General features: G+C 42.2%; 1 protein-coding gene across 1 annotated transcript in view; it reads left to right on the top strand.

Annotated features, from left to right (window-relative positions):
* LOC110509327 (synaptic vesicle glycoprotein 2C) overlaps positions 1-14,744 on the top strand; it is a 63,374-nt gene that overhangs the window by 26,515 nt on the left and 22,115 nt on the right. Inside the window, exon 3 of the mRNA XM_036968060.2 lies at positions 8,733-8,913. Within this exon, the coding sequence (XP_036823955.1) occupies positions 8,733-8,913 (181 nt within the window). The remainder of the gene's footprint in view (positions 1-8,732; positions 8,914-14,744) is intronic.

The following is a 14,744-nucleotide window of genomic DNA, read 5'->3' on the forward strand; positions in this document are numbered from 1 at the left end:
AACTAATTAAAGCATACAGGGATAAAGCACCAACGCTGTGCGTGTGTCTGTGTGTGTTGTCTGTGTGTCTGTGTGTGTGTGTGTGTGTGTGTGTGTGTGTGTGTGTGTGTGTGTGTGTGTGTGTGTGTGTGTGTGTGTGTGTGTGTGTGTGTGTGTGTGTGTGTATGTGTGTGTGTGAAATGGATGGGTTAAGCTGAAAATACTGACAGACACAAACCAGCTCACAGTCTGATGTCAAGTGTTCTGTCCACCCTGGCCTGCCCCCTCCTGTCAGTAGACGAGTGAAGACTGGGGGCTGCAGGCAGGCAGGAGGCAGGATGCTAATACAAGTGTCTGCCTCAACATGATAATGGACTGCTTTGTTTCCTGACAGGACTCCTGTCTCTTTCTCTCTGTGTGTGTGTGTGTGTGTGTGTGTGTGTGTGTGTGTGTGTGTGTGTGTGTGTGTGTGTGTGTGTGTGTGTGTGTGTGAGTGAGTGTAATACTGGCATTTTCTCAAATGAATCAGAATCAAAAGTCACTGAACCAAAATATTAATGCAACATGTAAAGTGTTGGTCCCATGTTTCATGAGCTGAACTAAAAGATCCAAGAAATTTTCCATACGCACAGAAAGCTTTTTTGTGCACAAATTTGTTTACATCCCTGTCAGTGAGCATTTCTCCTTTGCCAAGATAATCCATCCACCTGACAGGCATATCAAGAAGCTGATTATACAGCATAATCATTACACAGGTGCACCTTGTGCTGGGGACAATAAAAGGCCACTCCAAAATGTGCAGTTTTGTCACACAATACAATGCCACAGATGGATCCAGTTTTGTGGGAGAGTGCAATTGGCAATTTGACTGCAGGAATGTCCACCAGAGCTGTTGCCAGAAAATTTTATGTAAGTGTTCACGCCTTAAGTCGTTTTAGAGAATTTGGCAGTACGTCCAACCGGCCGCACAACCGCAGACCACTTGTAACCACGCCAGCCCAGGACCGCCACATCTGGCTTCTTCACCTGCGGGATCATCTGAGACCAGCCAACCGGACAGCTGATGAAACTGTGGGTTTGCACAACCGAAGAACAAACAAACTGTTGCACAAACAAACTGTCAGAAACCGTCTCAGGGATGTTCATCTGCTCGGCTTCCTCACCAGGGTCTTGAGCTGACTGCAGTTTGGTGTGGTAACCAACTTCAGTGGGCAAATGCTCATCTTCGGTGGCCACTTGCACACTGGAGAAGTGTGCTCTTCACGGATTAATCCCAGTTTCAGCTGTACTGGGCAGATGGCAGACAGTGTGTATGGTGTCGTGTGGGGGCGAGCAGTTTGCTGATGTCAACGCTGTGAACAGAGTGCCCCATGGTGGCGGTGGAGTTATGGTATTGGCAGGCATAATCTTCGGACAACAAACATAATATAATCTTATCAATGGCAATTTGAATGCACAGAGATCCTGATTCTGAGGCCCATTGTCGTGTCATTCATCTACCGCCATCACCTCATGTTTCAGCATGATAATGCATGGCCACATGCCACAAGGATCTATACACAATTCCTGGAAGCTGAAAATGTCCCAGTTCTTCCATGGCCTGCATACTCACCAGACATGTCACCCATTAAGCATGATTGGGATGTTCTGGATCGACGTGTACGACAGCGTGTTCCAGTTCCCACCAATATCCAGAAACTTCGCACAGCCATTGAAGAGGAGTGGGACAACATTCCACAAGCCACAGTCAATAGCCTGATCAACGCTATGTCGCGCTGCATGAGGCAAATGGTGGTCACACCAGATACTGACTGGTTTTCTGATCCACGTCACTACCTTTTTTAAGCTATCTCTGACCAACAGATGCATTTCTGTATTCCCAGTCATGTGAAATCCATAGATTAGGGCCTAATTTATTTATTTAAATTGACTGATTTCCTTATGTGAACTATAACACTATATTTTTGTTCGGTGTCATTTAGAACAGTTGTAAGATGATATAACTGTTTTCCTTCTCTACACCATTCTAATATTCCATGTAGTAGATGCTCTCAGACAGACCTGTCAATCAAACGTCAACCTCCGGGGATTCCCTGAATCTTGGGGGAATCCCTAAAGATACCCCCGGAATGTACCCAATGTTCCAGTTCCGGAATTACTCAGCTGTTTCTCTCTGTTGTCGCCCCTTCTCTCCTCTTCTCCTCTCCTCCTCTCCTCCTCTTCTTTTATCCTCTCCTCCGTGCTGAGAGTGTAGTGGCAGAGGAGCGTAGCGTGGACGGGGAATTATGCTTACACATAAGAGCTAATTACCATAGAGACAAACCCACCGCGCCGCTCCCCGCTTGACGCTTACTGCTCCCGTCTCGTCTGGCGGAGATAACAGCAGCAGCAGCAGCTAAAGTTGAGTTAGTGAAGTATTCCCTCTGGGTTGGAGGCAGAGCTGCACACTGTGCCGTACCGTTGGAGAGGAGAGAAAAGATAAGAGAGTCTGCAGAAAATATCTCTCTAAAGTCTATGATTAGTTTCTAATTCAGTTGGACTAAATGCAGCTTTATTTGATGAATGCTTACTACGCAGTCATTTGTAATGGAAGTCAACTCTGAAACGGTGTTTGTGTGTCTGTGTATGAATCACATCGTTTGGATGTGAGGGTTTTTGATTGGATTAGGATCCCTTTTAGTCCTCGTTTGGACTGATCTTCCAGGAGTCTTTAAACACTAAAATACAGTTTATTATGCGATCACATTTTCACATATAACACACTGTTACAAACAGACATAATACGCTGACATATTGACCAGATAAACACTCTAACAATCTGAAAAGATAGGTTGATTCCTTCATCTACCGTAGTCCTGCACAACCTTCCAATGTATTACATTTAAATGGTTTCAAAGTATTATTTGAATTTACATATTGAAAGGTTTCTGGTTTGCTCAGATAAATTATTCAATTTCTTTATTAGTCTGAATCGAAATGTTATTTTGCCTATTTGTCTTTTCCGTCTGGATAACACAGATGGTGAACAGTCTATTCGTAGTATCGACTTAATGACTGTCTCTTACCAACTGAATACTGTTGTGAATGGAGTTTGGCCGTTTTAAATGGTGTATATTATGAAATAAAATAAGCATGTTTTCTTCTTCAATCATCTTGTCGATTAATGACCACCCCTAGAGCATTGTGCATGACTACAACAGAAGACCCACATCTCCACCTTCAAAACAATCCTTGCTGCTTTGTTCTGCACTATCTGCATCCTCCTAATTTAACTTGCTGATGCATTTTCCCAGAACACAGAACAATAGTTCACCTGACTCCCAATGAATGCTTTGAGACGACCACGATAAGCAGCTGTCTAGCTGCACTCCTAGTTGTCTGGCTTCTGCCACTTCCTCAGGTTGTACTTCCTCCCCCATGCTTAATTGTATCCCATGCTGTGTTGGCCTTTTTCTGGTGGAACAGGCCAACATAACCTTGGTTTTCATGGGGTTCAGAACACGTTTGTTCCCCTGCAAACCCGCTCCCTGATATTTCCCAGCTCTACTTGTAGAGCTTGCTGTACCTGTTGTACCGATTGTATTGCTGTATGAATTGCAGTATCATCTGCAAATATAGTAGCTTGAGCTTCAAGGTCGTTGGTGTACTAAGTAAAGAAGTGGCCCAAGGCAGCTCCCCTGCAGTATGTCAGTTAGATATGACTGTATCCAATTCAATGCTGCCTCCTTAAAACCATAATGCATTCATTTTGTCAAAATGATTTCATGATCCACTAAATCAAATGCTGCACTGAAATCTAAAAATAGTACACCCACAAACCTGCCATTATCCATAGTATTGAGCCACTGGTCGGTCATGTCAACCAATGCAGTGGTAGTGGAATGGTTTGTGCGATAAGCATGCTGAGATCAGATCATTTTTCTCCATGACCTCCTATATTTGTCTCCTCACAATACCCTCCGATATCTTACTGAGTGAAGGGAGTAGACTGATTGGTCGACTATGGGCAGGAGTAATGGATTCTTTGCTGTCCTTCAGGATTGGACACAGTTTAGCATGCTTCCATACATTTGGAAATGTCCCCTTTTCCAGTGACCAACTAAATATGTATTTCAGTGGAGCTGCAATCTGGGAGCAGCACAGCGATGTAAAACATTATCCATAAGATCATAATCTGTGGATTTACCATCAGGTAATGACTTCAATAGGTTTAACACCACCTCTACTGACAGCATTTGTAGACTAAAAGGGCCGTTTTTTTGTGCTCATAATATGATCATCAATCCATTGGGCAATAGCTTGTTTGGAGGAATGGGTGTTTACATTATCGCTCAGTAAATACATTTTCTTTGTCAAAAAATCTTGTTCTGCCGTCAACCTCCACACTAGATGGACATGATGAAATAGATGTACCAAGTAAGCCCTTCACTGTATTCTATACCTTTTTTTGAATAATTTTTACAACAATAAAAGCATTTTTGTTCAAAAAATATGTCTTATGATTTCATTTAACTACATAATTGCGTAGTGTTCTATAATTCTGTTAATCAATTTCTAGTTTAAATTTGGCTGCTAAGACAATTTTCCATATTTCTTTGAGAAGATGCCTCACCCAGTGGATCATCAATCCATGGAGATGGGCGAGCCCCAACTGTACTCTTTCTGGCATTATGGTCCATTACCTCAGTGAGCAAATCAATAAAACATCCTGTAGCGTGATTTAAATCATCCTCTAGATAAATCAGCTCCCAGGGTACAGCAGCCAAATCATTTAGAAATAGCTCATGATTAAATGTCTTAACATTTCTCTTGACCACAAACCTTGGGGGTGTCTTTGCAACCTTGGTGTTCATGGTTATGGTCACAATATTATGGTCTGTCCAGCCCACTGGCATTGATCTGGCTTTTAAGCATTAAGCAAAGGTATATTACAGAAGATAAGATCCATGCACGTGTCCGAACTGTGACTTAGTTGATGATCTAGTAGTATCATTAACCTGTTGTTTCAAACCACAACTCCCGGCACATCTCATCAATTTAGTTCTATTTGAATTACTATGATCCTTCCAATTTATATTAAAATCATCCAAGATAAATACATCTATGTTACTATCTGTGGCCCGGTCAAACCCAGTGCATAAGTCATCCAGATAGGACACCTTAGAGCTAGGAGGTCTATACACACATCCTACCAATATGGGTGCCTCTATTTGACATACATTAAGGTCACCCCTCCTCTTAAAAGGTATATGATTCTGAATCTACAGAGCTACACCCCCACCATTCCTATTCCTGTCCTGATATAGTTGGATTAGAATGAGTCCCAATACAGTTGCCCGTTGATGTAAAGTTTATCCATCACCAAGGAGACTCGTTGGTTCAGGCAACGCTTTTCTTTCATGATGGGATTACGTTTTTTTCCCCTCCTTTTCATTGATCTCCGTGGGGGGGGGAGGGGTCATTCATTCCAAAATGTTTCTTGAGTTCTCTGCGTCTGCTCTTCGCCATTTCCTTTTTGCTTAAAATGTTCAAAACAGTTTGCCTTACCCATTCTATGGAGAAAGTGACATTACACACAACGTCAGTGGGCAGTTTCAGTTGAGTTGACCTCGGGTCTCGGACTGTGTCCTCACAGCTTCTGCCGTTGTCGTTCTCTGGTATCCCTGAAAAGATTAGATTGTCCCACATTGATCGACACTGTACATCAAGCAAGGTTTCGTTAAGTTGTTTGTTCTCCCTTTGCACCACCTCCACCTTGCCATGAAGAGTCTACAGTACCTTTCAGCGCATTGTTCTCTTTCCTTAGATCATCAATCTGGCGTTGGCTGAATTCTCGACTGGCACATAATGCATTGATGTCCTCTCGTAGTATATCCAATATATCAAGTTTGGCAAGCCTTTCATTGATGGATTTCAGCAAGTCAACATCCATATCTGTAAACCTCTCTCCACCCTCCTGATTTGCTGTCGTTAGACTCTAGTTCCGATTCTTCTCAGATATTTTTGATTGGACAAAACTGTTAAGAAAGCAAAGCAACTCTGGATCATTCATGCTGTTGGGTGGAGATATATACTGTACATGTGTGGGGGGTAAGGGGTAAAGACTGAGATGTCACTGTGGGAAAGTTTCAAATGACAACCTATTTTGTCCCAGGAATAAGGAATATAGGGTATAATTTGGGATGCAGTCTGAGGTTCTACTACACCCTGACCCCTGGTTGAACCCTATAGGAAATCACCTCTTCTGGAAAAGGTTGTTTACTATACTCTCTCCAATTCACTTTTCCCTCCTCCTCACCCCAACCTCCCCCTCCCCACCCCTTTATGACGGATACCAGCCCAGCTGTGGGGAGTCATAAAGTAAATGAGGTGTTGTTAGCCGATACCATGGACTGTGTCTCGGCATTGCTCCCGAGTGGCACAGCGGTCTAAAGCACTGCATCTCAGTGCGAGAGGTGTCAATACAGACTGGTTCGATTCCAGGCTGTATCACAACCGACCGTACGGTTGGGAGTCCCATACGGCGGCGCACAATTGGCCCAGCGTTGTCCGGGTTAAGGTTTGGCTGAGGTAGGCCATCTTTGTAAATAAGAATTTGTTCTTAACTGACTTGCCTAGTTAAATAAAAAAAAACAGAGAGGGGCTCTGGGCTTCCCGGCAGCGATGAGGCACAGCATCTGTGAACGATCGCCTCTCCCCATAAACACAGATTATAATTTTTATTAGCATATCTAGACTCTGGCTGAGTGAAGTGGATTATTTACTGCCCCCCACCCACCTCCATTTCCCAGTGTCCACTGGGAATGGAAGAGAGATCACACTTACTTCCTGTGGAAAAACAACCTTATCTGATAGTTTATAGGTCAGTCAACGCTCGCTTATCAAATGCTGTGGTCAGAACATAGTACCGTTGAAATTCAGTTAGTGTTGAGGCTTCCATAGTGATGTTCAGTTAGTGTTGAGGCTTCCATAGTGAAGTTCAGTTATTGTTGAGTCTTCCATAGTGAGGTTCAGTTAGTGAGGTTTAGTTAGTGTTGAGGCTTCCATAGTGAGGTTCAGTTAGTGTTGAGGCTTCCATAGTGAGGTTCAGTTAGTGTTGAGGCTTCCATAGTGAAGTTCAGTTATTGTTGAGGCTTCCATAGTGAGGTTCAGTTAGTGTTGAGGCTTCCATAGTGAGGTTCAGTTATTGTTGAGGCTCCATAGTGAGGTTCAGTTAGTGTTGAGGCTTCCATAGTGAGGTTCAGTTAGTGTTGAGGCTTCCATAGTGAGGTTCAGTTAGTGTTGAGCCTTCCATAGTGAGGTTCAGTTAGTGTTGAGGCTTCCATAGTGAGGTTCAGTTAGTGTTGAGGCTTCCATAGTGAAATTCAGTTATTGTTGAGTCTTCCATAGTGAGGTTCAGTTAGTGAGGTTTAGTTAGTGTTGAGGCTTCCATAGTGAGGTTCAGTTAGTGTTGAGGCTTCCATAGTGAGGTTCAGTTAGTGTTGAGGCTTCCATAGTGAAGTTCAGTTATTGTTGAGGCTTCCATAGTGAGGTTCAGTTAGTGTTGAGGCTTCCATAGTGAGGTTCAGTTATTGTTGAGGCTCCATAGTGAGGTTCAGTTAGTGTTGAGGCTTCCATAGTGAGGTTCAGTTAGTGTTGAGGCTTCCATAGTGAGGTTCAGTTAGTGTTGAGGCTTCCATAGTGAAGTTCAGTTATTGTTGAGTCTTCCATAGTGAGGTTCAGTTAGTGAGGTTTAGTTAGTGTTGAGGCTTCCATAGTGAGGTTCAGTTAGTGTTGAGGCTTCCATAGTGAGGTTCAGTTAGTGTTGAGGCTTCCATAGTGAAGTTCAGTTATTGTTGAGGCTTCCATAGTGAGGTTCAGTTAGTGTTGAGGCTTCCATAGTGAGGTTCAGTTATTGTTGAGGCTCCATAGTGAGGTTCAGTTAGTGTTGAGGCTTCCATAGTGAGGTTCAGTTAGTGTTGAGGCTTCCATAGTGAGGTTCAGTTAGTGTTGAGCCTTCCATAGTGAGGTTCAGTTAGTGTTGAGGCTTCCATAGTGAGGTTCAGTTAGTGTTGAGGCTTCCATAGTGAGGTTCAGTTAGTGTTGAGGCTTCCATAGTGAGGTTCAGTTAGTGTTGAGGCTTCCATAGTGAAGTTCAGTTAGTGTTGAGGCTTCCATAGTGAGTTTCAGTTAGTGTTGAGGCTTCCATAGTGAGGTTCAGTTAGTGTTGAGGCTTCCATAGTGAGGTTCAGTTAGTGTTGATGCTTCCATAGTGAGGTTCAGTTAGTGTTGTAGCTTCATGGCTGCCTCTGTGTTCTTTATTAAGTTTGTCTGTCTGCAGGTCCCCAGGCAAATCAGATCGATTGGATCTCTGTGACCCCTCAGTGGTTTATCAATGACTGGGAAATGACAAGCCTGGTTAAATCACATCACTCTTTCTGCTCTGGACTCTACTAATACAGTCAGACATGCAGCGATACTGATACAGTTGCTGTGTGTGAGACACACCGGCTTCTCTGTGTGTGACTGTGTGTGTGTCCTCCCTAGTCAGCAGTTTGCCTGAAAAGCCATTTTGGTCCAGATGGTTCAGATCATTTTCAAGTGCTGCAAATCTAGAAGTGTCAAGTAAAAAGTTAACACTAAATATTTTTTATTTATTTTATTCTCTCTCCTTTTATCCAACCTAATTCTCTTCCCTCTCTTCCTGCCACCCACTCCCTCCCCCTCTTCTCTCTCCCGCTGTCTTTTTCTTTCCATCTCCCTCCTCTCTGCAGGCAGCATAGTGTACCTGGGGATGATGATGGGGGCATTCTTCTGGGGGGGTCTGTCGGACAAGGTGGGCCGTAAACAGTGTCTGCTTATCGCTATGTCGGTCAACGGCTTCTTCTCCTTCCTCTCCTCCTTCGTCCAGGGGTACGGCATGTTTCTCTTCTGCCGCATGCTCTCCGGCTTCGGGTGAGTGTTGTCTGATTTGTTCTGTTCTATTATATTCTATTATATTCTACTATTCTAAAATACTCTACTCTTCTCTACTGTACTCTACTCTGTTGTGTTCTTTTCTATTCCATTCTACTATACTATAATATACACTGTTCTATTCTATTCTACTCTATTACAGTCCTTTATAATGTGGCGTCCCACTGTCTTGAAAAACAGTTCATTTCCCTTCGCTCTTCCCGAACACCATTAAGTTCTACTAAATTGTTCTTGAATACTCTCCATCACCAATAGTCTTCCATGATGACATTGTGTTCTACTTGGTTGAGAGTCTCTCTATCTCTAAATCTCTATATATCTCTATATCTCTCTCTAAATCTCTATATATCTCTATATCTCTCTCTAAATCTCTATATATCTCTATATCTCTCTCTAAATCTCTATATATCTCTATATCTCTCTCTAGCTCTCTAAATCTATATATATCTCCATATCTCTCTCTAAATCTCTATATCTCTATATATCTCTATATCTCTCTCTAAATCTCTATATCTCTATATATTGCTATATTTATCTCTATATCTCTATCTCTCTCTACAGTATATCTCTCTATATCTCTCTCTATATATCTCTATATATTGCTATATCACTCTACAGTATATCTCTCCATATCCCTATCTCTCTCTATATCTCTCTAAATCTCTCTATTTCTCTATATCTCGATATCTCTCTCTATCTCCCTGTATCTCTATATATCTCTATACAGATCTCTCTCTATCTCTTTATCTCTCTATATATCTATATCGCTCTATATCTCCCTATGTCTCTCTATAGCACCCCATGTCTCTCTATATCTCTCTATAGCTCTATATCTCTCTCTAGCTCTCTAAATCTCTATCTCTCTGTATATTTATCTAATCTCCATCTCTCTCTATGTCTCTCTATATCTGTCTATATCTCTCTATCTTTCTGTAACTCTATGTCTTTATATCTCTCTATATATCAATATCTCTATAAATCTCTCTAAATCTCTCTAAATCTATCTATCTATCTATCTATCTATCTATCTATCTATCTATCTATCTATCTATCTATCTATCTATCTATCTATCTATCTATCTATCTATCTATCTATCGCTCTTTATCTCTCTGTCTCTCTATATCTCTATATATCGCTCTATATGTCTGTATCTCTATATCTCTCTCTATCTATCTCTCTATCTCGCTCTATCTATATATCTCTCTAAATCTCTATATCTCTCTATATCTCTCTAAATCTCTATATCTCTCTATATCTCTCTAAATATCTATATCTCTCTATATCTCTCTAAATCTCTATATCTCTCTCTCTGTTTCTCCCTCCCTTTCTCCCTGCCTCTACACTCATAGAAAAAAAGGTGATATCTAATACCTGAAAGGGTTCTTTGGCATTCCCCACAGGAGAACCCTTTTTGGTTCCAAGTAGAACTATTTTGAGGTCCATGTAGAACCCTTTCCATAGAGGTTTCTAACTGGAACATGTTACCAAAAAGGGTTATACCTGGAACCAAAAACAATTCCCCTATGGGGACAGCCGCAGAACCCTTTTGTAATCCTTTTCTCTAAGGGTGTAGTCCTCCAAAGTCAGAGAACAGGACAGGAGGTTATTCTAACTGTCTGGCATCAGCCCATCCCCTGAGTGAGAGACAGAGAGAAACACAAATGTTAACTAAACATTCACAGCAGACTAAATGTCCTTACGTTTCTGTTTTATGACTGATTAAAAGTTGGTTCATAGGTCACAAGTTTTTTTTTGTCCTCAGTAAATAAAAATAAAAAACATTGCTAAGATGTATTGGTCAAAACTGAAGTCACATTGTCAAAACTCTTCACACAGTCAGCGAAACAAAAGTGTATGTGGACCAAAATTCTACAAAAACCACATTCTCCAAAATCCATGAACTCTGTTCTCATTCATACTTCACCACCTGCAAAACTATATGTTTGCAGCACATGTTTTCAAATGCTAACACACTGTTTCCAAAACTGTTAAAAACACATTCAAAACAGAATGATGGGAAATGTCGTGCATTTCTGCAGTAACTAGATTGAAACATATAGAACATCTCAGCAGAATATTGAATCATTCCGAACACAGCTGATTTAATCTGAAAGCCGACCCATGTGTCCTGTTTTTAGTCTCGTTACCAAACAGACAAAAGAGGACGGCTTCGGAATGATTTAGCTTGGAAACATGGATCAAGGAAGACAGGTTTGTGGGAAAAGAAGAGTGGTAGGGAGAGGGAGACAGCGTGGAGGACAAAGGAGAGGAAGACCAAGAGCGGTGGTCACTGGTGAGATAAGGGCCACAATTATTGACCATGTTGTAAACCATGGTCTCTCTTTGAGAGAGGCCGGTTTAAGGGTGCAACCAAATCTGCAGCATTCAACAGTTGCATCAATAGTACGAATTTTCTGGCAAAACAACAGGTGAGATGAGCATCCTTCAATGATAATTGAACTACATATTACAGTACAATACAGTATGTTCACATTTTTACATGTACTGACATTTTTAAATATATTGATTTGTTTAGTCTTTTTCAGTAGGATCCAAAGGTTGCCTCCCACAGGAGGGAGAGGCAGAATATTATCAGAAGTGCAGGAAATTGCCATTGTTGACATGGTAAATGGCAACAATAAATTAAAACTGTGGGAAATTCGGGACAGAGTGCTGGCAGGCAGACAATATCACTGTTGGGAATGTGAATACGGTCAGCACAACGACAATTTCGAGAGTCCTAGAGAAACATACAATAAGGAGGAAGCAGTTGTACTCTGCACCCTTTGAGAGAAACAGTGAACATGTGAAAGAACTCTGGTATCAATATGTCCAGGTAAGATGTCTGTTCAATAACCAAACAGGGCACATACCCAGCTATGCATAATGTAAAGTACTGTAAATCTGTGTATTTACTGTATTTTAGAGAGTAATGGAGATGACAGTATGTGCAGTTTGCCTGGCTTTCATCTTTGTGGATGAAGCTGGATTCAACCTGGCAAAAACACGCCGCAGGGTAAGAAATGTGACTGGACAGAGAGCAACCGTGGATGTCCCAGGCCAGAGAGGTGCTAACATCACCATGTGTGCAGCACTGTCCAATGATCATTTGCTGTTACACAAACCACTCATTGGCCCCTACAATTCAGAGAGGCTCATTTATTTTCTGGATGACCTGCATAATTGGCTTGTGCCAGCGGAGGAGAGAGGGGCAAGAAACTATCCCCCACAACGAAGGTAGGGGAATGTGGCATTCCACCACTCTGCTGCAGTCAGACTGATTTGCTGCACATCCCAGGACGTCAGTACTATTCCTGCCTCCACACTCCCCCCTCTCTAAACCCCATAGAGGAGTTTTTCTCTGCGTGGAGGTGGAAGGTTTATGACCACCATCCACATGACCAGATGTCCTCACTGGACTTGAATAAATACTGATTTATGTGAAAATCATTCAAACTTCAAAGATAAGTGTTTTTTAGGTCAGTGTGTTGCATGCTTTCTGAGTGAGAATGGTTGTCAGTGTTATGGTTGAACAAGCTTATTTTGAGACTTGTATGAAGTGTTTTGGTGGTTTGAGTGAGTTTTGGAGGTGAGATTAGTTGTTTGGCCACGACGCATGTTGGTAATGCAGACTGAAGAGTTTAGAAAAAATGGCTTCAGTATTGACCGGTGCTTGTTAGCGATTGAAAAAACTGTAAACAAGAAAATGGAGACATTGATACAAAGTACAGACTTTTGCAAAATGGAAAGAAAGTCTGCAAAAATATGAATAACCAGATATATAGAGACTTTGACAGAATATATGCCCTTTGCTCTTGGCTAATACACTCTCTGCACGATTAGCTGGTGATTGTTGCACATGATTATTCATAGCCTGTCCTGGCTCTCCGGTGGGTTTACATTGAAAGTAACTGTAATTGAATCCGAGACAGCACTGTTTCAACCTCAGGGGATTCATAAATCATAGGACTGTTTCTAAAGCAGGTTTTCACTTGGACAGAGAAACACAATAGATTTACACTCAGCTGTGTGTGTGTGTGAGTGCATGTGTGTGTGTAAGCCTGTGTGGGTTGTGTGCACGTGTGTGTTCGTGCGTGTGTATCATAGACTTCACCTTACTGCAGCTCCACTCTACCAGACCTACTTATCGTCAACATGTTCTGATTCAATACCTGTCTTTTATTTCCATGTTGATTTAAAGACTCTTCTCATCTCTTAAATAGCCACCAGCTGGTGGTTTCCACTACTTGTCAGAGGAATGGTATCTACTACCATTTGCCTAGAATTGCTACACATACAGGTAGCTTATACTCACTTCCACTCTATTCTCAATAAGACAGAGAAGAAAGTAACTGTCACGATCGTCGAAATGATTGGACCAAAGCGCAGCGTGCGTAGAGTTCCACATATTTTTTATTAAACAAAACTCGCCAAACAAAACTAGTACAACCGAAACGTGCCGCTACTGGTGTGCACACAGGCAACCAACTGTAGACAAGATCCCACAAAACACAATGGGGAAAATGGCTACCTAAATATGATCCAACAATCAGAGACAACGATAAACAGCTGTCTCTGATTGGGAACCATGCCAGGCCAACATAAATCATTAATCACCCAGATGACCCACCCTAGTCACTAACCAACAGAGAATAAACAGCTCTCAGGGCGCGACAGTAACTTTCAGGTTCACAAGACAAGTCTCCATTTGTTCCCTTCCCGAACAAACCCATCAGTAGAGACCCTAACAACAAAAGCAGCAGAAATAGACAGATAAACAGTGGTGGAAAAAGTACCCAATGATACTTCAGGAAAAATCGATATATACCTTACAATAGAAAAGGACTCACGTAAAAGTGAGTCACCAAGTAAAATACGACTTGAGTAAAGGTATTTGGTTTTAAATATACTTAAGTATCAAAAGTAAATTTAATTTTGTCGTGGTAATTATTTTAATGAAAGGAGAGACTTTTAGAATTCTTCAAAACAATTATTTAATTACTGCAGTAATGGAGCTCGTCAACGACCCACCCGTAGGTGATTCGTGGAGAGCCCAACCACCAGGACTAAGCCACAGCATTTTATAACAAAGTCCTGGATGTTCGTGACAAACAACTGAGGTGTGGAATGGGTCAAAAGGTTAGCATTTCTATGAAAGAAATGAGTAATTCACAGTAGACAGTATCTGCTGTGAAGACTGTTCTAAATGTAAGGAAACCAGGATTTGGCCCCCCAAAATGAGGTTCCTCTCAACCCGAGCCATCTCTCCCTGGTACCTTCCATTATACAAACACCAATTCAACATGCTTCAAGAGGGCCACCATTGGCCCTGTTCCCAAGAAAGCTAAGGTAACTGACCTAAATGACTATCGCCCCGTAGCACTCAATTCCGTCATCATGAAGTGCTTTGAGAGACTAGTCAAGGACCATATCACCTCCACCCTACCTGACACCCTAGACCCACTCCAATTTGCTTACCGCCCCAATAGGTCCACAGACGACGCAATCTCAATCACACTGCACACTGCCCTAAACCATCTGGACAAGAGGAATACCTAGGTAAGAATGCTGTTAATCGACTACAGCACAGCATTTAACAACATAGTACCCTCCAAACTCGTCATTAAGCTCGAGACCCTGGGTCTCAACCCCGCAACTGGTCCCTGGACTTCCTGACGGGCCGTCCCCAGGTGGTGAGGGTAGGAAACAACATCTCCACCCTGCTGATCCTCAACACTGGGGCCCCACAAGGGTGCGTTCTCAGCCCTCTCCTGTACTCCCTGTTCACACATGACTGTGTGGCCATGCA

The sequence above is a fragment of the Oncorhynchus mykiss genome, chromosome 29, assembly GCF_057628025.1.
Source record: "Oncorhynchus mykiss isolate SJ-2025 chromosome 29, ASM5762802v1, whole genome shotgun sequence".
NCBI lineage: Eukaryota > Metazoa > Chordata > Actinopteri > Salmoniformes > Salmonidae > Oncorhynchus > Oncorhynchus mykiss.